We start from the raw sequence: 24,401 nt of genomic DNA on the forward strand, positions 1-24,401 counted from the left end.
CAGTAGAAGCAATAGCTTCCTTCAAGCATTCAAACTTACAAAGCATGAAAAGGAGCCAGAAATGCCTGCTTCATCTATGCCCTTTCCATTCCCAACTTTTCTGCATCTACAGAGAGGTCAGTATAAGAAGGCTGCAGCCCTTTTCAACTGCATTCAGCTATGATGATTTGTGTAATCAGGAATTCTGCTCAAAGTTCTTTATTGCATGAACCATTTGTCCTATTAATACAGAATCGATTATTCACCCCATAAATTTAAATTTAAGCAATGTATCTGTTGTACCCAGTGCCATCTGCAGTTCAAACACAGAAATGACATAAAGTAATAAAATGCGTAAAGTAGAAGGACTTTATTCCTTCAAAGCTACAGGAAGGAAGGAAAGGATTCCCACCCATCCTTCAATAAAAATCAAACACAAATAATGTTGTTGAATCTTAAACAGGAATTTTGGGAGAACAGAAAGAATGATGTCGCTTTTTTATTTTAGAATAAGGATACGAAATTCTTTTCAAATGCTTCAGACATGTAAAAATGCCAGGGCAAATTTCAAGATATTGATTTTTTAAAAACTTGAGAGTAAGCATATGGTCTGATTCAGGGCCAGCACAGTAAAAGCCAAATAATTCCCACAGCTATCTTGTTTAGAATAATGAACACAGAAAATAGAGAGGTTCATTTAAAAAAAAAAAACACCCTCAATTCATATTCATTGACCCCCCAAAAAACAAATGTCAGCATAGGGATACATATAGTTATTTCCTACAAAAAAGGAACTTTATATGATAATGAATTTCTACTGAATAACGCTAATGTCAAAAAGTACCTAAAAATGTGGGTCACAAATATTTTTAGATCAACCTTCACCAGGAGGTCACTGGGTATCTTTAGCCAACTCAATATAATCTCAGCATCATAATCCTGTCCAGATATCTGCCAGATGTTCCTAACATTTCACAATGGAGCAAGGTCCTAAACTATGTAGCAGTAACTCAGGTTCAAGAACTCTACCTAAATACGATAAATAAAATAAATAAAAATTCCTAAAGGAGGCCAATTATCTTGATCTATTTCAGACTGCCTAATTTACATAAATGAGTTTTTCCCCCTCCTCCCCCCGCCGGGCTGAAACAAGAAGAAGGTGATGCAGCTGGTTTTGCTGGACATTTTGGTACTTTTCAGTGACTTCATGCATAATACCTTTCTGAATTACAGTGGAACCTCGGTTTACGAACTTAATTCGTTCCGTGACTCTGGTTGCACCCCAAATTGGTCGCAACCCAAAGGAAATTTCCCCATAAGGTTCAATGTAATTACCGTTAATCCGTTCTGGTGTGGAGGACAGGGAGGCGGCTATTGCTTGGAGGGAGAGTCCCCCTCCCTACGACCACGTGTCAGGGGAGGAAAATGGCCACGGACCACGTGTCAGGGGCGGAAAAATGGCCACGGACCACGTGTCAGGGGCGGAAAATGGCCGCGAACCATGTGTCAGGGGCGGAAAAATGGCCACAGACCACATGTCAGGGCCGGAAAAATGGCCGTGGACCGTGTCACGGGAGGGAAAATGGCCACGTATCCTGCTCGTACCCCGAGGTGGAGTTCGCAAACCGAGGTAAATTTTTGCGGCCGGAGCTGGTCGTAACCCAAAAAGTTCGTTAACAGAGGCGTTCGTAACCCGAGGTACCACTGTATCTTGTTGAAATTATCTCGACATGAATTAGAGAAGCAGATTCCCAGAATGTGGTACTGAATACACAAACCTTTGTCTTACAGTGCCCTGAAGGTGTCTATTATGTCCCCTATTATATCTAATCTGATTCCTACATAAATCATCCAGAATTTTTGAATTGGTTATTACAGATATAAAAATGACATATTTAATGTCTCAGGATAAACTGCATGCTACTTTAAAGATAGCGTGCAGCTGTCCTATTTTTTTTCCCCCCTACACTCTAGCTCAGGAATGCCCAACACAAGGAGATAATTTCATGCATCTCTCCCAAAGCCTTGCAGAATGGGCCAGTTACCTCCACATTATAATTTTAAATACAACAGAAAAGGAAAATCATTAAATGCACATAAGGAATCATATTGTCAGTAATTAATTTCAATTTAAATCAAGTTTAGTATTTGTCCACTTTTTGGAGTCTAGCTGAATGTGGTCCTGTGTTTCAGAATGATTCCACACTCTGCTTCAAATTTGATCAAATTTGATCAGATCAAATTTGAAGTTGATCTGGATCAAGACTATCCCATGACATCTACATCTAGACTGAATTACTTTTTATATCAAACTGCCTCTGAAGGCGCTTCAAACTATTCTTCAAATTGCTTCTGAAGCTGGTTCAATTATTGTTGAAACTTCAACTACAAGAGCATTGCTAAGTTGCACTGCTTTTCATCTGGGAAATCCAAAGCTATAAACTAGATTGGGAAGTCAAACAAACATCCAAGCAGAAGGCAATGGCCTGCTACTTCCATATAATGCCAAGAAAACTGCATGCATATGTCCTCGTAAGTCAGCAAGAACAGGACATGACTGCAAGGCAAATTTACTTCCTACAATATCTAACAGATCATTCTTAATCTGAAAGACCCACAAATGGGACCCTCTCTGTTGTGTGCAAGAGATATAATTTTTACTTCACCAGTGCTCCACTGCCATCATCATTTATTTATTTTCCAACAGCTTTTTAGATATTGAATAAATATTATTTATTTGATATTGAACTATTGAATAGCTCCATTCAGAGTGACTTTTTTTAAAAAAGTTGCTAATACAGTACTCGAAACACTGCTGCCTATGTACTTGATTGCACTTTTTTCACTGACATTCAATGTTCAGGCTGAAGTGGTATGTAAATTGTATACAAAAATCAAATAAATAAACTAAAATAGCTTCACTGCTTTTGATTCCAGCAACTGCATTCCTTTTACGAGTGAAACCCAAAGCCAAAGTTGGGAAGGATCACCCAACTTATTCTTCTCCATATACTTCCCCTTCACATATGCACACACACCTTATCTATGGTCCCCAATGCTTTTCAATCATGACAGCAGAACATGTGAGAGATCATGGATAAAGGAAGTTAAACCAGACAGCTAGAGAACACAGAGAACACTCCCATTCCTGTGGAGTCCTTGGGGTTCTCTGAGCTTGGTTGTTTTCTTGCAAACGTTTCGTTACCCGGCCAGGTAACATCTTCAGTGATAGCATGGAATGGGGTTTGCTCTCTGTTTATATACAGTGGCATGCCCTGCCAGTGTTGTGAGGGTGGGGTTTTTTTGTTTTTTCCCCCTCTGGTAGTTCCTTGATTAGGGTATTGTTTACTGCTTGATTGTATGTCTGGTGATAATCTTGGTGTTAATCTCTGCTTATCTGGGTGATGATTGCTGGTGAGGAGATGTTCTGGTCTTTTGTTTTCCTTTCTATTGTCTCTTTTGAATAGTGTGTAGGTGCTGTTTATCCCTATGTGCCTGTTGATGGCTGCCTTGTCTGAATACCAAGCTTCCAGGAATTCCCTCGCATTTTTGGATTTAGTTTGGTCTGAGATGCTGAGAGTTTCCCAGTTGAAACTATGGTTAAGTCTGTCCATGTGTTGTGAGATTAAGGAGTTCTCATCATGTCCTCTGACTGCTAGTTGGTGTTCGTGGATGTGCTCTGCCAGCCTTCTGCCTGTCTGTCCTACATAGTGGTTGTTACAGTCCTTACACTGTATATTGTAGATGACTCCTGTTTTTTCTTCTTGGGCTACTGGGTCTTTTGGTTTGCTTAAGATGTTTTGGAGGGCTTTAGTTGGTTTGTGTGCTACGGAGGTGCCACGTGGTTGTAATAGTCTGTTGGTAGTTTCTGAATCATTTCTGATATATGGCAGTGTTATCCTTTTCATAGCTTGTGTTGGTTGTGTTGTAGTAGGTTGAGTGGTCAAGCACTTTTTGATAAAGTTCCATGGATATCCATTTTGTTGGAAGATGCTGTATAGGTGGTCTGTTTCCTTTTTCTGCTGTACTGGATTGCTGCAGTGCATCTGTGCCCATTTGAATAATGTTCTTACATACACTGCGTGCACAATTATTAGGCAAGTTGTATTCTTGAGGATGAATTTCATTATTGAACAATTACAGTGCTCTCGGTCAATCCAAAATGGTAATAAACCTCAAACTTGAATATTTAAGAAAGTAAAAGTGAGGTTTTGGCTTTCTTAGGAGCATATCTATGTGTGCACAATTATTGGGCAACTATTAGTGTGCAGAATTATTATGCAACTAAATGAAAAACGAAAATTCCCCCATCTCACTCGTTTATTTTCATCTGTCAAAGTGAGAATAATAAACAAACAACTCAAAATTTACAAATAAACACTTCTGACATTTCAAACAAAAAATCAGTGACCAATATAGCCACCCTTCTTTGCAATAACAGTCATAAGCCTTCCATTCATGGAGTCTGTCAGTTTCTTGATCCGTTGACGATCAACTTTTTGTGCAGCAGCAACCACAGCCTCCCAGACACTGTTCAGAGAGGTGTACTGTTTTCCTTCACCGTAAATCTCCCGTTTGAGAAGGGCCCACAAGTTCTCAACAGGGTTTAGGTCAGGTGAGGAAGGGGGCCATGTCATTCTTCTTTCATCTTTGAGGCCTTTACTGGCTAGCCACGCAGTGGAGTACTTTGATGCATGCGATGGAGCATTGTCCTGCATAAACAGCATGGTCTTCTTGAAAGATGCAGACTTTTTCCTGTACCACTGCTTGAAGAAAGTGTCTTCTAAAAACTGGCAGTAGGTTTGGGAGTTGATTTTGAGTCCATCTTCAACCCGAAAAGGTCCAACTAGCTCATCTGTAATAATACCAGCCCATACCAGTACCCCACCTCCACCTTGCTGGCATCTGACTCAAAATGGAGCTCTGTGCCCGTTACTGATCCAGCCACGGGCCCATCCATCTGGTCCATCAAGAGTCACTCTCATCTCATCAGTCCATAAAACCTTTGAAAAATTTGTCTTCAGATATTTCTTGGCCTGGTCTTGCCGTTTCAACTTATGTGTCTTGTTCAGTGGTGGTCGAGTTTCAGCCTTCCTTACCTTGGCCATGTCTCTGAGCACTGAACACCTTGTACTTCTCGGCACTCCAGGTAGGTTACAGTTCTGGAATAAGACAGCACTGGAGGATAATGGGTTCCTGGTAGCTTCATGTTTGATTCTTCTCAAATCTTTGGCAGTTAATTTGCATCTTTTTTTCTCAACACGTTTCTTGCGACCCTGTTGACTATTTGCAATAAAATGTTTGATGATTCTGTGGTCACATCCCAATATCTTAGCAATTTCAAGAATGCTGCATCCCTCTGAAAGACTTTTTACAATTTTTGACTTTTCAGAGTCAGTTAAATCTCTTTTTTGGCCCATTTTGACTGAGGAAAAGAAGCTGCTAATAATTATACACACCTTGATATAGGGTGTTGATCTCCTTAGGCCACACCCTCCCTCATTACACAAATACACATCACCTGATATGCTTATATCCAATAAGCATTCAGGTTTATACATCTTGGAGGTGGAAAATATGCATAAAAATGATGATATGGTCAAAATACTCACTTGCCTAATAATTGTGCACACAGTGTAGCTCCTCTTGTGGGAGGTTGGGTTACTCTTTGGTAATGGAGTACTTGATTAGTGTGGGTTGTCTTCCGATAGACTTCAGTTTCTAATTTGCTGTTGTTTCCTCTGCTGATGAGGATATCCAGGAAGGGTAGCATGTTGTGGTTTTCTTCCTCTCTGGTGAATTTTATTCCTTTGAAGATGTTGTTGATAGTTTCATGTGTCTTCTCTACTTGTTCCTTTTTTATTATAACAAAGGTGTCATCTACATACCAGATCCATACTTTAGGTTGTATGTGTGGAAGTGCTATAGTTCCTAGGCAGACCATTACAATCTCTGCTATGAGTCCTGACAGTTGTGATCCCATGGGTGTGCCTCTGATTTGTTGGTATATTTGTCCATCAAACTGAAAATAGGTAGTGAGGCAGAGGTTGACGAGGTCCATGATCCTGGGTATTTTGATCTGGGTGCATTTGGTTAGGTCGGGTGTGTTGTGTAGTACTGCTGATATGGATTCTTTCGCTAGTTCTGGGTTTATGGATGTAAAGAGTGCTGTGACATCAAATGAGACCATAATTTCATCTTCACTTTTGTGTACATCTTTGATTTTCTGGAGGCACTGTAGTGAGGAGTTAATAGAATATTCACTCCTCTCTGTGAGATGTCCAAGCTTTTTTGTCAGTTCTTTTGCTATGTTGTATGTTGGAGTCCCTGGTAAAGATACAGTTGGTCGAAGAGGTATGTCAGGCTTGTGTATATTTGGTCGACCATAGAAACGTGGGAGGATGGGTCCACTGCTTTTCATCTGCCACTGTTCTTCTTTTGTGATATGGCCTTTCCTGGTTAGGTTGTTAATGGTTCTCTTGATTAGGTTTCTAGTTTCTGTATTGGGTTGGTGTTAACTGGGATGTAGGTTTCTTTGTCCTCTAATAATTTTTTTGCTTTGTGCAAGCATTGTGATTTATCCATAGTATCTGTGGTTCTATGATCACAGTTATTATTTATCCATAATAACTGTGGTTCGGCCTTTGTCTGCTGGGAGGATGATGATGGTTTGGTCCTTCCTTAGGCTTTTGAGGGCTGCCCAGTCCTCTGCTTTGAGTTGGTGCTCATACTGTGTTCTTCTGATCTGTGGTATGATTGTCTGCCTTATGTTTTCTTGGGTCTCTGTGTTAAGTCCTCACCAGCAATCATCACCCAGATAAGCAGAGATTAACACCAAGATTATCACCAGACATACAATCAAGCAGTAAACTAATCAAGGAACTACCAGAGGGGGAAAAATAAAACAAAACAAAACCCACACCCCCACCAACCCTGGCAGGGCATGCCACTGTATATAAACAGAGAGCAAACCCCACTCCATTCTAGCACTGAAGATGTTACCTAGCCGGGTAACAAAATGTTTTCAAGAAAACAACCAAGCTCAGAGAACCCCAAGGACTCCAGAGTTCAACCCTGAGCTACACATATTCCCTTCTATTGGCACTCCCATTCCTCCCTATACATTTATGTAGCTAAGCAGGAGGGAAAAATGGGCAAGCTTCAAGGAAGATACAACTTGGCTGCCCAGGTGTGTGGTTAAGCAGTGGCCCTTCAGCCTCTTTTCCCTGCTGTATAGCTGATCTCCACCAATCAGCAGAGCAGCATCACCTCTCTGTCATTTGTCCCCTAGCTGGCCAGAAAGAGCTGAGCACTGATGAAAGTAGAATAGTGCTGTAAGAAAGGCCAGTAAATCAAATACAGTAGTACCAGGGAGCAATTCTGGCTCATTCCTCTTGTGAAGACTACTGAAATAACACATTTCCAACACTTGAAATAGAGTTGCAGAAATGTAGTATTCCTAACATAACTCATAAATAAGGATTCCCTTTCTGTGGCTTTGTTTGTGACAAATGGGAGCTTTTCAGAAAATCGATCTCTTTTCTGAACCTGCTGTTGGCTATGACCTCCCTTTATGGAGTTTATTCTCTTTCCCCTCCAAAACCCATCCACTTCTAAAGTTCATGGTTAGAAATATGTTTTGCCAGAATAAATACCTAAATAACTGGTGCTGGAACCATGATTGATGCTCACTGTGATTATTTTTCTCTCATAGCTAACACATCAGCGAACACAAGATATTGCATCCCATAGAAGCTCTGAAGCAGATATAGCATCTGAGTGTACAACAAACCTTACAATATTATTTACTAGAACTGTGTGGCATCTCAGATTCAATTCCAATTCTGCTACAGAAGTAGAGGCACAAACGTAGCACCTATCTAGAATCCATAAAACAGCCACATCTTTTCCCAGATTTTCTATCAACTTGAAGGAGTTACAGACAGGTATATGCTTATGTTCCAGCTTGCTTTGAAGCACCTTTTTGGAGTCAAATCTCAAGCACTACACAGTCCAACTGTCTATAACATTTGGGCCACTTCCAGTAATATCCTCTTTTAATTGTTTTTCTTTTCATGCTTCAGAGTTACTATAATCTTTCAACTAAGAACATGTACTTGTTCTTAGGATACTGGAATTTAATTAAAATGTTACAGCAGTATAAAGACAACAGCAGTAGATGATGATCAACCATTTCAGTATCTACCTTTCCTTCCAGGGAATGAAATTGGAAGCAGTGGTTAAAGAGCCATATTTGTGATATTTGCACATAATTATTTCCATTCTATTCACACGGGAATTGTTTCTATTCTGCTCAATGAAGGTAAATTATTTGTAGGGATGAGCAGATGTGTTAAGATTGGTTTCACTCTGGCCTTTCTAGTTTACAGATTTAAATGAAGATGCACAAATATTCTTCTTTTTGCATTTTTCTCTTAATGTGTGCAACTCTGGATTCACTTTTTCTAGCAGCAATATTTTTAAATAAATATAGGAGGACTGGCATCTTTTTCTGAGTATAAGATTTTTTTTTTCACCCAACACATGTGCTTTTGCTTATTTTTTTTAATTACCCGAAGTGAAAAACTCAGGAAAATGCAAATGTTAGATGTTCTGATTTATTTATGTATTGTTTCCTCAAATATATCATTGAAATGGAAGAAGAAGAAGCCACCTTATCATTACTTTCTAAAGCATTCACTGTGACAGAATTTATTTATGTTATATTTCAGAGAAGAAATGCTTGACAATTACTTACTGGTTCCACAAACTCAAACATCTTTCTCTCTTGAACCTCTTGAACTTTGAAGACATACTCAAGAGAAACTTCATAGAAGTGCTGTCTGACCAGGTCCACCTGGCTGTCTGCCTGTCAGTCGTCATATGGATTAAAAGGAAAATATAGCAGCAATTAACTGTGAACATTTGACATCAAGATTATACAAAGCCTGTTCGTTTGTATAGAGGTTTCCAAGTAAGTATATTCAATTTTAGAAGTCTACAGAGCAAAGGGCTAAGTACTCCGTCAAGCTCTTAAGAAAGATTGCCTCGTCTGTCCAATAGTTAATGGCATAGAAACTGAAGCTGGCAAACTTCCTTAAGTGGATAGTGTGGCATTCTGGGAATCTGAGATTTCTTCAAAGCTAACTGAATATTTCTCACTGAGATGATTGGTAAAGGTTTTCAAGTTCCCCTCTAATGTACAGTTCTGACATAATGATAGTTGATGTATTCTGTTCAAGCTGAAGCCCAATAATGCAGATAAGCATCTCAAGTCATACTTTCTGCTCCTTTCTGGAGTACAACTCCAGGAATTTTGACAATCCTGATTAGCCATCCTAGGATTTTTACAGCTACAGAATTCAGGGAGTTCATTTGGAGGGCACCAAATTGGGCAAGAATGCAGCACAGAGTACTCTCCCAAATCCTCTGCAAGGCAGATATGGTGAAACTCGAAAAATTAGAATATCGTGCAAATGTTCATTTATGTCAGTATGGCAACTCAAAAGGTGAAATCAATATATGAGATATACGCATTACATGCAAAACAAGATATGTCAAGCCTTACTTTGGTATAATTGTGATGATTATGGCATACAGCTTATGAAAACCCCAAATTCACAATCTCAGAAAATTAGAATAGTGTGAAAAGGTTCAATATTCTAGGCTCAAAGCATCCCACTCTAATCAGCTAATGAACCCATAACACCTGCAAAGGGTTCCTGACCCTTTAAATGGTCTCTCAGGCTGGTTCAGTAGGAATCACAAGCATGGGAAAGACTGCTGACCTGACAGTTGTCCAGAAAACCATCATTGACACCCTCCATAAGGAGGGAAAGCCCCAAAAGGTAATTGCAAAAGAAGTTGGATGTTCCCAAAGTGCTGTATCAAAGCACATCAATAGAAGGTTATGTGGAAGGGAAAAGTGTGGTAGAAAAAGGTGCACAAGCAGCAGGGATGACCGCAGCCTGGAGAGGATTGTCAGGAAAAGGCCATTCAAAAGTGTTGGGGACATTCACAAGGAGTGGACTGAAGCTGGAGTTAGTGCATCAAGAGCCACCACACAGAGACAGATCCTGGACATGGGCTTCAAATGTTGTATTCCTCTTGTCAAGCCGCTCCTGAACAACAAACAACGTCAGAAGCGTCTTACCTGGGCTACAGAAAAAAAAAAACTGGTCTGTTGCCCAGTGGTCCAAAGTCCTCTTTTCTGATGAGAGCAACTTTTGCATCTCATTTGGGAACCAAGGACCCAGAGTCTGGAGGAAGAATGGAGAGGCACACAGTGCACAATGCTTGAAGTCCAGTGTGAAGTTTCCACAGTCTGTGTTGATTTGGGGAGCCATGTCATCTGCTGGTGTTGGTCCACTGTGCTTCATTAAGTCCAGGGTCAACGCAGCCGTCTACCAGGAGATTTTGGAGTACTTCATGCTTCCTTCCGCAGACGAGCTTTATGGGGATGCTGGCTTCATTTTCCAGCAGGACTTGGCATGTGCCCACACTACCAAAAGTACCAAAACCTGGTTCAATGACCATGGGATTACTGTGCTTGATTGGCCAGCAAACTCGCCTGAACCCCATAGAGAATCTATGGGGCATTGCCAAGAGAAAGATGAGGGACATGAGACCGAACAATGCAGCGGAGCTGAAGGCCGCTACTGAAGCATCCTGGTCTTCCATAACACCTCAGCAGTGCCACAGGCTGATAGCATCCATGCCACGCCGCATTGCGGCAGTCATTGCTGCAAAAGGGGCCCAAACCAAGTACTGAGTACATATGCATGCTTATACTTTGCAGAGGTCCGATATTGTTCTATTTCCAATCCTTGTGTTATTGATGTCATGTAATATTCTAATTTTCTGAGATTGTGAATTTGGGGTTTTCATAAGCTGTATGCCATAATCATCACAATTATACCAAAGTAAGGCTTGACATATCTCAGTTTGCATGTAATGTGTCTATCTCATATATTGGTTTCACCTTTTGAGTTGCCTTACTGACATAAATGAACATTTGCACGATATTCTAATTTTTCGAGTTTCACCTGTATTTCATAATAAAATGCAGTTATTTTGTGTCAGGTAGAATGATAAGAAGGGGTTCCTGAGTATGGAAATTTTGCAAACTACTGATCTAAGAATAAATGGTGTATTTTCCTATTCTTATTTTTTTAAATAACATATATATCAGTATTATCACAAAGATATGACGCACACTGAATGTGACCACATTCAAGTGGACTCTTCTTTGTTGAGAAAGGTGGGAAGGGTCAGAACAACAAATATGGGAAATAAAAATCAAGATAGTGTTCAGACAAAGAGAGCTGCAATACTATGTCAGTGGACCTAAACCTAATTATCTGGATAATCAATCAGTTCTTATTGTAAAAGACTTCTGAGGAACAAGAAGAACAGGCTGATTTTTATTTCTGTTCTTCACATAGAAGAATACATCTAGAAGCAGGAAAGAGTTTTTAAAATGTAGGAAAACAACTGGGACTAACAAAAGGTAGCCCATAGACATAATATATTTCTTTAGAAATATGCTTATACCAAACCTTTCGTACCTGTATAGGACTTCAGTTCACTACCAGCAATCCAATCTAATTTTGTGCTTTAGAAAACTTCATCTCATACAACTCATAATAGTTGGTGATTGCTCCAATTTAATTACATCTTTAAGATTGCATCGTTTAATCCCAGCCTTTCTGGAAAAAGTTCACATTTGATAAGCTTATGACACTTGCCATGTTACAGACTTTCAGTCTCCTAATCCTCTTTAAAGCTCTGTGGCTCATGGAATCACTCAAGTTTTGAGAACCCCCCTATCTCTTAACCACCATTGGTCTGGTGGTTACTGTCCCAGATATAATGTGCTCTCAGAAATCTGACACACCTATGAAATAGCTCTGTGTTACTCATGAAAAACAGCACCCAATTCTAGAATTACTGCAACCAACAAGCCCAAGTACTTGCATTTGTCCCTAATCTGGCCAAGTTTCCCTTCTTAAAGCCCAGCTGATGACCTAAACCTTCAGTTGTTTAAAACTTGAAAACTTGTAGCCTCCTGTTCCAAAGCTGCAATCATTTAGTTCCCTCACTCAAAATCCCAGTGCTTGAAGAAAATAAAGACCTAAAGTTAGGCAGTGAAAGGATTTTTATTTTGCACAATGGTAATAAAAGCCAAAGGAGAATGAACTCTGCATCTCTACAGGCAGCCATTTATGTGTGAAATGAAAGGTGAAACCAGAAAAAGGGGAGAGTTCAAATCTTTCCAGAGAAAAATATCAAACTTTAATATAAAGTGTGGACCACAAGATGGCACCAGTATTCAATTATTACACAGCTTTACAGAGAGTTAGAAAAGACATGGAGGGTAAAATTGTCATCTTGATGGTCTAGATCTGCATTTCTCAACCTTGGCAACTTTAAGATGTGTGGACTTCAACTTCCAGAATTCCTCAGCCAGCATAATTATGGTATACTATCTCCTTGTCAAACAACAGAGCATGATCCGGGAAGTAAGAAGCATCAGTGCAAGAATTAAGGATAAAGTACAGAATCTCCAGCCCTCATTTATTAGTGAATTTCTTAAGATGGAGTTTTTTTGAATGTTTATGAATATTCTCTTCTTGGGCTGTTTGCAGCCTGGACTTTGCTGCTGTTTATGAGATTAGATACTAATGAACTCCTATCTTTTGGCTAACATTCCTCCCACTGCTTTCCCAAATTCCCTCAATCTCTCAACTCGTTTGTGGGCTTCCCATCTGCCATCTGCTTTACCAATGTGGTAACAAAATGCTAGTCTAGGTTGGTTCCTACATTTTTAGAACAGTATGTGAGTGGAACTAAACAATTATAGTTAATCAGAAACAGTAAATTAAATGTCACTCCATCTTCTGCCTTCTTAAGAACTGCTAGGGTTCAATGCAAGGATAGTAGAAACACCAGCCAGCACACCCAGCACCAGCCTTGGTATTCATTTTTTTTTTTGAAAAACTTTTTCATTCTGGTGAACCTTAAATGCATTTTACCTGATATAACAGGATTGTTTAATAATTAAAATCATTGCAGCTGGGTCAACAGATTATGGCGCTTGGGGAAAAAGTGGCTAAATATTTCCTTTCTCATCATTATTTTCTTTCTGCCAAATCTCTTCTACACCAAGCTGCTATATGCGTTCAGTAGAAAGTCTCTCACTCGTTCTGCCAGCAGCTTCCCTCTGGTGCCCAATATGCATTTATTTTGCTTATAGAATGTGTAGGCGTCCTTGTAGCAAAGCTGTCAGGGCAGATCAGAAAGGCTCAAAAGAACCTGTCCCTTATAACAACCTGCCCCATCTCCCCTAATACAGCACCAAAGAAAGGATGCTGAAAAATCCAAGGTCCAGAGAGAGAGGAAATAAATGGTCCTGGTTCCAAGCTGTGATAATCTCTGAAAAGCCAAAGCTAGGACCATGCACTGGACCCCAAAGATAGACTGAGAGAGGATAAAATGACAAAACATTGGCATGATGTTCTGGTATCATTCTCCCCCCAGTTGTATCTACCTATCCTGTTAGCTCTGGCAGGAGAGGCATCTCCAGGTCCCGTCTGCCAGGTAGTGTCATCTGGCAGGATCCAGGAAGAGAACCTTTTCTGTCATGATGCCCACCCTCTGGAACATCATTCCCCCAGAGATTAGATATGCCCCAACCCTACTGGCCTTCTATAAGGCCTTGAAGACCTGTTTCTGTTACCAAGCCTGGGGTCCTAGATATGTAATTGAGTTTGCAACATGGTTATGCTGATTATGTTGTTTGGTTTTATCTCAATTTCTGTATATATTATTTATTGTTTTGCTATGATGGTTCTTATTTTTATTCATTGTTAGTTTCCCAAAGTCATGCATTTGAGATGGGAGGCAGTATAAATTGAATGAATGAATGAATGAATGAATGAATGAATGAATGAATGAATGAATGAATATCCATCCATTGCAAGGCCATTTTTCTGGATTAACTGAAGCAACAATAGCCTGAGGAGAGTGGTACAGATGTTCAGAACTGCAGTAAGGAGAGAAAGGATTACAACACTTTTCCTTACAGCTCTAAGTCTGATGGGGTGAACAGCTGATTTATTTATTTAATTAAAAGTAATATAAACTTTAGCATGGAATTTTAGAGAAGCATTTAAAGAGCTCCAAAAGGAACTTGCTTCTCAATACACATACTTAAAAATGCAACTTTAAGCCTTTCATACAACAGCAGTAAGCAAACCTGTGGCTTAATAATGTGAGCAAAACAAAACAGCCAATCTCACCTCTTGAAGCTGAGATTCCTTCTTCTTGGAAGACAGATTTAAGTGCTTTTCTAATATTCCACAATATTTCTCAGTCTCTTTGTCATACTTCTTCTTGGCTTCCTGTCAAAATATGTCATATAAGAAGCCATAAAAAACAACAGCATTGCAATAACCATGCAAAGACATAAATATTCCCATTTTATCAATTCTATCTAACATATGGATGCATGTATTTGTGTGCATGTGTCTGTGTATGAATACACATTGTGAGAGGAAAATTATTAGTAGCCTTCTACATGTTTTAATGTTAGTTTTGATTGCATTTAATAAAGCCAAGTTAGCTAAAATATGGCCTTTAGGGCAATGATAGGAAATAAGTAAACTTGCAAGACTAAGCAAACTTGTTGATGGGAACAGACGTGACAGGGACGACTAGAACAGGAAAGTATGGTAAAATTAGCACCAAGGAAGTTATGAATCAGTTGCTAAACCTAGGAGTCATGTCTGTGGTCTGCGGTTTTTGAGGATAAAAGGGATTGCATCTAAGGGGTCGGTGCCACTTGGTCAAGCTGTCTACCTGACAGCTCAGTCAAGCTGGTCCGCACTGCAATGTGAATCTAAGTAAGTACCTTGTATGCTATTGGTTGAATTTTACTTGCTTATTGAACTAACATTTAATAAAGCTTTTAGAACTTTGAAGTGACTTATGTTCTGGTGTGTCTGTCTCCCATGTTTAACGTGGTTTTTCCATGACCACACACACACACACACACACACATATGTATATATGTAGGATATGTATGTATGTATATGGATAGATGGAACAAAATTCTGATTTTACTTTTAAGGAAGGAAGGAAAGAAGGAAAGAAGGAAAGAAGGAAAGAGCAAAGTCAGAATTTTGTTCCATCTATATACACGAAGAGTGAATTCTAAATGTTTATTCTTTTGCTTTCCTGCAAAAGTCCAATAACAGGCCAATATATCTAGCTATAATGAATGTAATTGCTAACTCCTCTTCCTCATATATGTACCACAACTAGGGGAAGACAAAAATGGCCCCAAAACAGAATCAGTGGAGCTTGCTTCCAGAGTAGGAAGACAGGATACTGGAGACAACAATGCCTGAAGCAGAGTCTTCAAGTAATCTACCTCCCTTCTGCCCCTTGGAATCAGAAAATCCTGTTCCAATACCTGCAGTCACAAGAAGCACAACTAAGGCAACTCTGGTGCAACCTGAGCAATTGCCCCAACTAAACCAGTCCTACCAGAGCATTCCCCTCTGCCACTTCCCCTAGTAACAGGGGGCCTTGAGAACACTTCACAACTTAAATCTTTGCTTACTAGAGATCCTTAGTCACACACCACCTTAACTATCAGAGATAAAGCAACTTCTCTCCTTGTGTATACCGGAGCCAGTCATTTGTACCTCACCTCATGGGGTTTTCCTAACCTGACATTAATTAAATCTACTCTCAGCTGGCAGTAGATATCTTGGAAATCCCCATCATCCACAGAGAAACATAGAAACTACTAATTACTCAGGGGTCACTCACACATGCACCTCAGCATCTGTTCTTACAAAGATAAAGAAAGGGGGGCAGGAAGTGCATTCAGACTTGCAAGATTCTTTTACTGTAATCTTATTATAAAAGTAGTATTAGCATGCATGACTTTGGTATCCTAGTCTGGTCTACCTTGCAAGTCTAAATGCGCTTCCCTGCTCCCTCTCTTTATCTTCGTGAGAACTAGGGAGGGTTTGTCTTGGTTCTGGCTCTTCCTCCTGTTCCTCAAGGTTATTCCTTCTTCCCATTATTTATTTATTTATTAAATTTGTCCCCCGCCCATCTCCCCCCAATGGGAGGATATATAATTATATATATTATAGCTACTAGCCTGTGCTTCCATCACCTATATTTGTGCAAGACAACAGCATAAGCCAACTTGTTATAGCCACGGCATGCAAAAATACCACCAGAACTATCACTGACCCAAACACATGGAGTTTAGCAGATTGCACTTAAAAGATTAGTACCCTTATCCCTCTTCCAGGCTGTTCCCACCAGTACTATGCCTCCCTTGATGTCAAAGGATATTACTGGATGTGGGGCAGCACAGCCTTTAATATCCTGGCAATTTGGGGAAAAGTTGTGCCTTAGGATACATCCTTCCTGACATCATCATCCATGAGATCAGTGGCCCACAACATCACCATCACTTCCCAAAAGCACAGCAAATATCTCATAAAACCGGTTGGTAATTTCCTTTCATTCCAGAGTAAGGGCACTTCTGCTGCAACTTGGGGTCATTGAGCCAGAGTAGAGATGGCAAATATCTCCACTGAAGTAGAAAAAGTATTTTATACCACTGTGGATGCTGTTCATTCCCCTAGAAGGAACTGAAAGGTATAGAGCACATGGGGATGGACAATTGATTAGCTTAGCCTATTTGCTAGCATCCCAAGGAGGCATATGCAAGCTGGTGAATCCTTTCTGCGGTGTGTGGGTAAACAAATATAATAAAGTTGAGACTAATGTTGACTTTCATAAGAAGACTAGGCTAATGCATGCAGCATCTGAAAACCAGGTTGTTGATGTTGATAACTTTGGAAACTGGCTGAAATCCTACCAGATTTCTCCTTTCTATTTCTTTTGGGCAGAGAAAATGCTCTTCTTTTTGACACCCCTTCTGGCCCTATTGCTTATTTACCTTTGCTTTATGTGCTGTTCCATTTGCTGTTGTATATGTATTTCCTTTCTACTATGGCTGCCTGGACAGGTGAATGATTGCCATCCCAATACAGCTCATGTTCTACTTTGGACACTTGAAAACACAGGGGAATGTGAAAGGAATTCTTATAGGTGAAAGAATTTTGTTCCATCTGTATATATCAGCAATGAATTCAAAATATTCATTGCCTTTGCTTGCCTGCATTACTTAAAAGGCTAATATATCTAGCTTAACTGCCAATCTTAATTGCCAAATCATCTTCCCCCTATATGTACCCAAACTACTCCATCATGACATACATCCTCCCAGACTTTCAATGTTTATAATATAAATGAGTAGTCTTTGATTCACAAACTTTATGTGTCCATCAAGTGCAACATCCTCAAGGGTAATGAGAATGGGTATATTTACATTTGTGGAGTCCTTGGTACTCTATGAGCTTGGTTGTTTGGTTGCAGATGTTTCATTACCCAACTAGGGAACATCATCAGTGGCACTGCAAGTAAACATCTGCAAGTAAACAACCAAACTCAGAGAGCACCAAGGACTCCACAGTTCAACTCTAAGCTACATATATTCTCTTCTATATTTACACTTCTCCCATTTAATTAGTACATTGACATTTTCACTTTTCAAGCTAAGTATTCTGTATTACAGTGTTCTCCTTCCAGACACAGATTCTTATGTACTCCTTAGCAATTGTAAAGCAAGCAACGTCTACAATCAATGTATACGTATGTTCATTGTTAGCCTCTGTAACTCTGAATAAGAACTCTGTTAACCAGCTTCTGGCATTCTCTGCTTTGATAGCAGAAGACCACTGACTCACTGTAATCTCCTAGGTTTAATAAAATGATGTTCTCTTCCAATTCTTGGAGTGTTCTTAAGTGAGTTTTTCTATCACACTATGTGTGAATATGCATGTCCTTTTCTAAGGGAGTATGTGGTTACAGATAACTGGTACAAAGATCAAATTGACTTTGGATATACCAGTGATACAAAAGAACGTAGAAGGGGCAATGTTTATCAAACTGTTGCTATGGTGATCTGTATGGTACTGCTAATATAACCAGCATAATTAATAATAATTTAGCAACCCAGAGTCACTGGTCTGAGATGGGTGGCTATATAAATTGAATAAAATAAATAAATAAATAAATAAATTATATGCCCCCCCAACTCCCAGTGATTCTGAGTGGTTTACAAATTGTTAAAAACATTTGAAACAGCAACACAGAACAAAAAAGAGCAGAGATGGCAGAGATAACAAACCCAGATAGGAACAAAGAAAAGTGGGCTTCAATCATGCTAGCCAAAGGCCTGGGTGAAGAGCCAGGTCTTCAGGGTCCTTTGAAACATCAATAGGGTGGGAGCCATTCAAACCTCAGCATGGATAGTGCGGTTGGGGAAGATGGGAGTACTCAAAGGGCTCCAGGTTGATGAACAGTATAGCTGTGTCAGAATAATTTCCATGTAGGTGTCAGAACAGCCAGATATTCTTTGTGCTATTACTACAGACAGGCTTTCATTGCAAATGCTATATTGATTAATTCCAATGCTTTGTACAATTTTATTCCTGCTTTGATGTCACTCCTAAGTGTTGCAAAAACAAGAAGCAATGGAGAATTTTGTATGAAGAACTGCTGAAAAGAAACTGGGAGGAAATCATCTATTTTACCAGAAACCACAGGTTGTTATAGCAACAAAGCAGGAGTAGAAGGTACAATGCCTTGGAGGAGTAGAGCAAAACCTAGAGCTACACCTAGCTCAATATTTTAAAAAAAGGGGGGGGGATTTCAGGTTATGAAACTCCTCCAGTAGGAACGGACACTAATTTTCCTGTTACTCTTTGCAGACATCTGCAGTTCTGTTGATGCTGTGATACTACTGGATGTGCTGAAGAGTTCTTCTTCCCTCAAGAAGGCCAGGCAATCAGGAGTCTGAGAATATGATGGGATCATTATGCTGAACAACCAAACAAATTTGGCTATATGATAACATTAGTGACAACACATGAAGTCAATGCTTTGCTGTCTGCTTCAGTGTTGTGGTAAAAATTAGGAATCTCTTATTCCAAAGCTACTTTGTGATGTGTCAGTCCTTGCCTTGGCAGCAGAAACATATTCCCTTCCCCACAAACTTGTTTATACGCCTCTGCATGTTTTCTCATCTTCACCTATAATATGTTGAAAATAGAAATAGGTTGATCAACAATCTCTAATAGTGTATCCTTGTATGCTTCTGTTCGCACATTAACCGCATCAATTCCATGGTCACAAACTTCTCATAACCATTTGGTTTGCCTAACATGGGAACAGAATGGTTGACTAAATGAGCTTTTCTCTTCTGAAGTCTTTCCAACCCTAACTAGATCTGGTGCGTCAAAACAACTGGGATTAGTTTCTTATGCAACACCTGCTACCATTATATTCTATATTAAATCGCTCAATTACAATAAATCTCTCCATTAAAATATGCAAGACAACCATCCACAACACCTCTTTTGACTGTTGTTGAAGAAGACTAGAAGAGAGTTGTCAAGAAAGGTTATTTAGAATCTGACAGAAAGAAGCAACTGCTCATGTTAAATTGATTCACGCAGATCCTCCAAACAATACATCAAGTATATTTTTCAAATTTCTCTCAAGGAGACAAGAAAAACATTACCAATTTTTCCACCTACCTTAGCAGCACCAATTTGCTCTTTTCGAAATTTCTCCAGAGGTGTGATTAGGACTTCACTCGCATTCTCAATCTGACAAGGAAAAGGAAAAGAAATGCTTACTTTCTACTAAGTCTAAGCATCCACATTCCCATGCTCAATTACTATAATTCTCTCTAAACATGACAGATTTTTTTTCTTCCTAGAAGATCCGTATGATTCAGAATTTTACACACCATATAATTAGGGATCCCCTGATTTCAATTTTACAAAAATAACTGATGTTAACTAACTACTTGAAGGCTGAACAATTCAAGAACAGCAGTTATTTACACAGCTTCTTTAGAAAATCAAAAAGAAAGTTATGGCATCAAACAGTTTCAGAAAATAGCTGGTTGCTTCTGCTGAGCTGAGTATATTACTGGCATGTAACCTTCCCCTTTTCTGAGTTTGGAAACTAAACAGGTCAGGCCTGGGTAGTATTTGGATGGGAGAGTTCTACTGAATGCCATGACTATAGACTAGGCTGGGAAGTTGAAAAAGCATCTCAAAAGAAGGCAATGGGAAGCTGCTTTCATTTGTTGTCAAGGCACATCCATGAGGTCACCAAGAGTTGAGCTCAACTTAAAGTTAATGTTAATTTTTTTAACCTACAAACTTATAAAATGATGCAGTAGTTCCCAATCCCTTCCTTTAGGTCAGTGTTGTCCAAACTTGGCCACTTTAAGATGAGTGGACTTCAACTCCCAGAATTCCCCAGCCAGGAATTCTGGGAGTTGAAGTCCACTCATCTTAAAGTGGCCAAGTTTGGACAACACTGCTTTAGGTGGATCACTATAACAATGTGATGGTTCAAGGGACTGCGCCATGTGGACTGCTAACACTGTGGAACACTCACAGCCCCAACCCTGATGGATTTCCATACAGATTAAAAACTTGGCATTTTTCCTGGGCACTGGGCCAGGAAGTCAAATAAGTCTATTTTTAGGGGGTCATTGATGTAGATACATGTGCTGCTTTTGTGTTTTGGTTTTTGTTGATGTCTGTACTGCTGTTTTTAACATGTTTGCCACCCAGAGTCAAATGTCAACTGGGCAGCTATACACACCAAAGAAATAAATGGGTTCATAATATGGCACCCATGGGAGCACAAGGTCCTTTCAGCTGGCATCCATGAAACCCCAAAATTAAGTAGATTTTTAAAAACAGCCATGACCTCTTGAGATTCTCTAAGCTCATGATATTTCAGTGTTTTAATATAACACTGTAATTCTAACTTCCACGCTTCACACTGTCTGCTCTATCTTTGCAGATTTCCAATAGCATGTGGATCATAGGCTGGAAATGTATGTAGTGAAAGCAACCACCAAACAAGGTAAAACAATGCCTAAACACAATTCTAATTCTAAAACTTTGTAAACACTGTTTAGCTTTTCTAATCTTCACCATAAAACCTTTTGCTACTTATGTAGACCCCCTTATTCAAAGCATTCCAAAGTTACAAAGTCAGGGGTCACAGGAGGCAAGAAGTGTCTGGCTGAAAGTTTTTTGTTTTAATGGAGCTTTATCTGTAACTTTTGAGACCAAGGTATCTTAAAGATAATGGAAGGTTGACGCGGATGTTTGAATGGCAAATAGTAGTGCCAGGCAGAGAAATTCTCCTGCATTTTTTTAACCAGTTCTCATTCAATTGGAGGGGGGAAATTAGCTATAGAAATTCATTCACAGAGAACAGAATTGCAGAAACGTTTTCAAAAGCAGAATAGGACGCTCTTGCGCTCAGTTACAAGGGCTGTGTATGAATTTTCTGTCATTGTACAATCATCTCTGCAGGATGTTTCAATTAAATCCCAAAGGAAGACATCGTGAGGGAAGTCCTCCAATTGTTTTTTGTTCATGCTTTGTCCTGTTCCCACAGAGAAAGCACCATGCTTGGCAGGCAGACAGACTTGCTACACTTTCCTTCTGGCTAAACAGCAGCCAGTCAGAGTGTGAAGCAGAGACAGGATCTATTCATAGCCTCAAGAGATAAGAGAAGAAGCAAAAGAATTTTGAACCAAGAGAAGAGTATAGTCAAGGTACAAAATAACTCAAGTATTTCTAGGGAACACAGACTGAAGATTTTGATTCCAGTCCTGGGTCATCTCTAAACAACTAGTTTTATATCCCAGGCTTCAAGCCTCCCCTAAACTATATGAATTACACCAGCTCAGTTCAAAGTGCCAATCTATGTGAACACAACAAAAACTCTTGAGTAGACTATTCCAAAGGAGCCTTTCTCTAGTTTCATGATGATCAGCCCTTTAGCTCTTCACTTGAGTCACCATTATTCTTGCAGGCTTCGCAAGTGGGCATAGGAGTCCCTATCAGAATCTAGGACTGCAGGTATCTGGCAGCTCGGCCTGTTCTTCCTTTCTTGGCCCCCCACCAGTATCCAAGTTCTCTGCTGGTTCCTCCTCACTGTCTGAGGATGAGTCTCCATGAGAGGGACAGCTAAGAGAGGGTCTTGTCTTTTAGAAATTGTTGTAGAAATTCTCTTTCCCTTGGAAGAATTTGGAAAAATTGTTCCTCCAAATTCTCTGCTCACAAATTTAGTGTTGTGTGCCTCTGGGCCAGTCACTCTCTCTCAGCCTAACCCACCTCACAAGGTGGTTGTTGTGGGGAAAATAAGAGGCGGGAGCATTAAGTACACTGCCTTGGGTTGCCCAACATATTGGTGGATTATAAATTAATAAATAAATGGCCAGTTTGCACATTCAGTTCTACTGAGAATATAGCTACTTATAAAGCTCACTTATATAATGCCCTACCTAGGCAACTGCCTCTCCCCCGACTTTGATATATATTTTAAATATTTGGTTAAAACTTTTTGGAGGGGGGCAAACTTTTAAAACGAATAAAGCTTTTTCCTCTCCTGCTATGAATTTGGCTTTACATAGTTTTGGCTTTTAGCTCTTCTACTCTGAAATTTATCATCTTGTTGTTTTTTATGACATCAAGCCTTTGCATCAGTTTTTGCTCAGTGAATCATAAACAGCAGCCAAAATGTGTTCTAGCTTTAAACAGGTTAGTATGTCTGAAAACAACCCCATATGATGGCTATGCATGTAAGTGGCAATGACAGCTTTTTATTTCTGAGTTATTGAGAGGGTACATCAAGGTAGGAAACATGAAGAACTTCCAGTGAGGACTAAGGTGGATTAGATGTCTCCCAAAAGAGCGGACAGTACAACGGAGATCAGCGACCAGAGGGCAAATGCTGGCCACCAAAATCTCTCCACTTGTACTCCAGACAGCAGCTCCTCATGAGTAAACTGCAGGAACGAAGTTTTTGCAGTCACTCATGCGTCAAGTGGCTGGGAGTAGCAGGATTCCATCTAGGCTCACAGCCATAGTGTAGCCTATATGGACAATAAGCCCAGCCAAACCTCACTTCTTATTCACTTTTGGATTGAATTATTCTACAGATAAAGAGAGATTTTCTTTGCAGCAGGATAAGTGAGTTTATCATTTTTTCTGGATTATAAAACTAAAAAGAGGCTTCAAGGACCTCAAAGACTTAAAAATTTCTGGCAAAAAAGCTTAACAAGGAGACAATTTAAGAAAGTTTAAAACAGACAAAGGGGATAGTTATTTTAAAAGATTATTTTTTAGTGAAAGTGCATCGGAATAAATTGAAATTAAATTAGGAAGATGAACTGGACTTCTGTGGGAATGCTTTTTGTTTATTACTAAAGACTGCAGATAATTGGACGATTTTACAAAACAAAAGATAAGTGTAATACAAGTAGACTGTGTGGTTGGCCGTAACTATGGAGATGTGGAATGTGACACTGACTGCAATTACAGGGTGCCATTAGAGACTAAAGTATTAAAGGCACAGGAAGATAAAAGGAAAAAAAGGGGGAAAACTTGTCTTTCCCCTTTCCTTTGTTTGAGACATTTGGATTACAATATAATGGCAACAACTCAAAAAGCAGCAAGAATGGAAGGAAGGAGGGGATCATTAGAACAACCTGCAGAGAGAGCAAAAACACCAGGTTTGCTTCAGAAAATGTTTGACCAACTCAGTAGTAAACTTGCTGAGTCATTTGATACTAAATTAACAGCTTTTGGGAAAAAAATGGATGAAAGACTTGTGAAGATGAAAGAAGAAGTTAAGAAGATGGAAAACTATAAAACAAGTATCTGGAGATGTAAAACAAATGAATGACAAAGTGGAAATTTTGGAGAATAAGACAGAAGTTATAGATAGAGAGTTGGGAAGAGAACTAGATAATCTGGCTCTATCGGAACTGAGAGAGAAGGAATTCTGTTTGAGACTTAGAGCTATTCCAGAGGTTTCTGAAACAGCTGGAAAAAAACCATGGAACTCTGTTTTTATACATGTTAACTGCAGTGAGATTATTATATGCACAAAGGTGGAAAGACTCGACTCTACCCACAATGGAGGAATGTATGGTGAACATCACGGAACTTGCTGAGATGGCTAAATTGAGTTCTTTGATTAGAGAAAAGCCATTATCTATGTTTATTGGTCTGGAAACCCCTTTTAGACTTTTGGCATGAAACAGAAAAAAATGAATTTATGATTTATGGGTTTGATGATTAGGAAAAATAGATTATAGAAAAAAAGTGACTTATGTTGTAACCATAGAATAAAAGGTAAATTTATACTTACAACTGCTGTAAAGAAAATCAAAAGCTACGTCTTCATATTTCTTTTCTTTTCTTACTTTTGCACTTTTG

General features: G+C 39.4%; 1 protein-coding gene across 6 annotated transcripts in view; it reads right to left on the reverse strand.

Moving 5' to 3' along the window:
- Nucleotides 1-24,401, reverse strand: part of ARHGAP26 (Rho GTPase activating protein 26) — a 264,334-nt gene that overhangs the window by 173,240 nt on the left and 66,693 nt on the right. For all 6 annotated transcript variants that reach the window (XM_088133702.1, XM_088133700.1, XM_088133699.1 and 3 more), the window contains exons 4-6: nt 19,674-19,745; nt 14,280-14,381; nt 8,738-8,848 (exon numbers count right to left, since the gene is read on the reverse strand). In XM_088133702.1, coding sequence (XP_087989828.1) covers nt 8,738-8,848; nt 14,280-14,381; nt 19,674-19,745 — 285 coding nt within the window. The remainder of the gene's footprint in view (nt 1-8,737; nt 8,849-14,279; nt 14,382-19,673; nt 19,746-24,401) is intronic.

This window comes from Python bivittatus, unplaced genomic scaffold (assembly GCF_059951505.1).
Source record: "Python bivittatus isolate LINGU-HERP-01145 unplaced genomic scaffold, Pbiv_v1 ctg000080_np1212, whole genome shotgun sequence".
Classification (NCBI taxonomy): Eukaryota; Metazoa; Chordata; class Lepidosauria; order Squamata; family Pythonidae; genus Python; species Python bivittatus.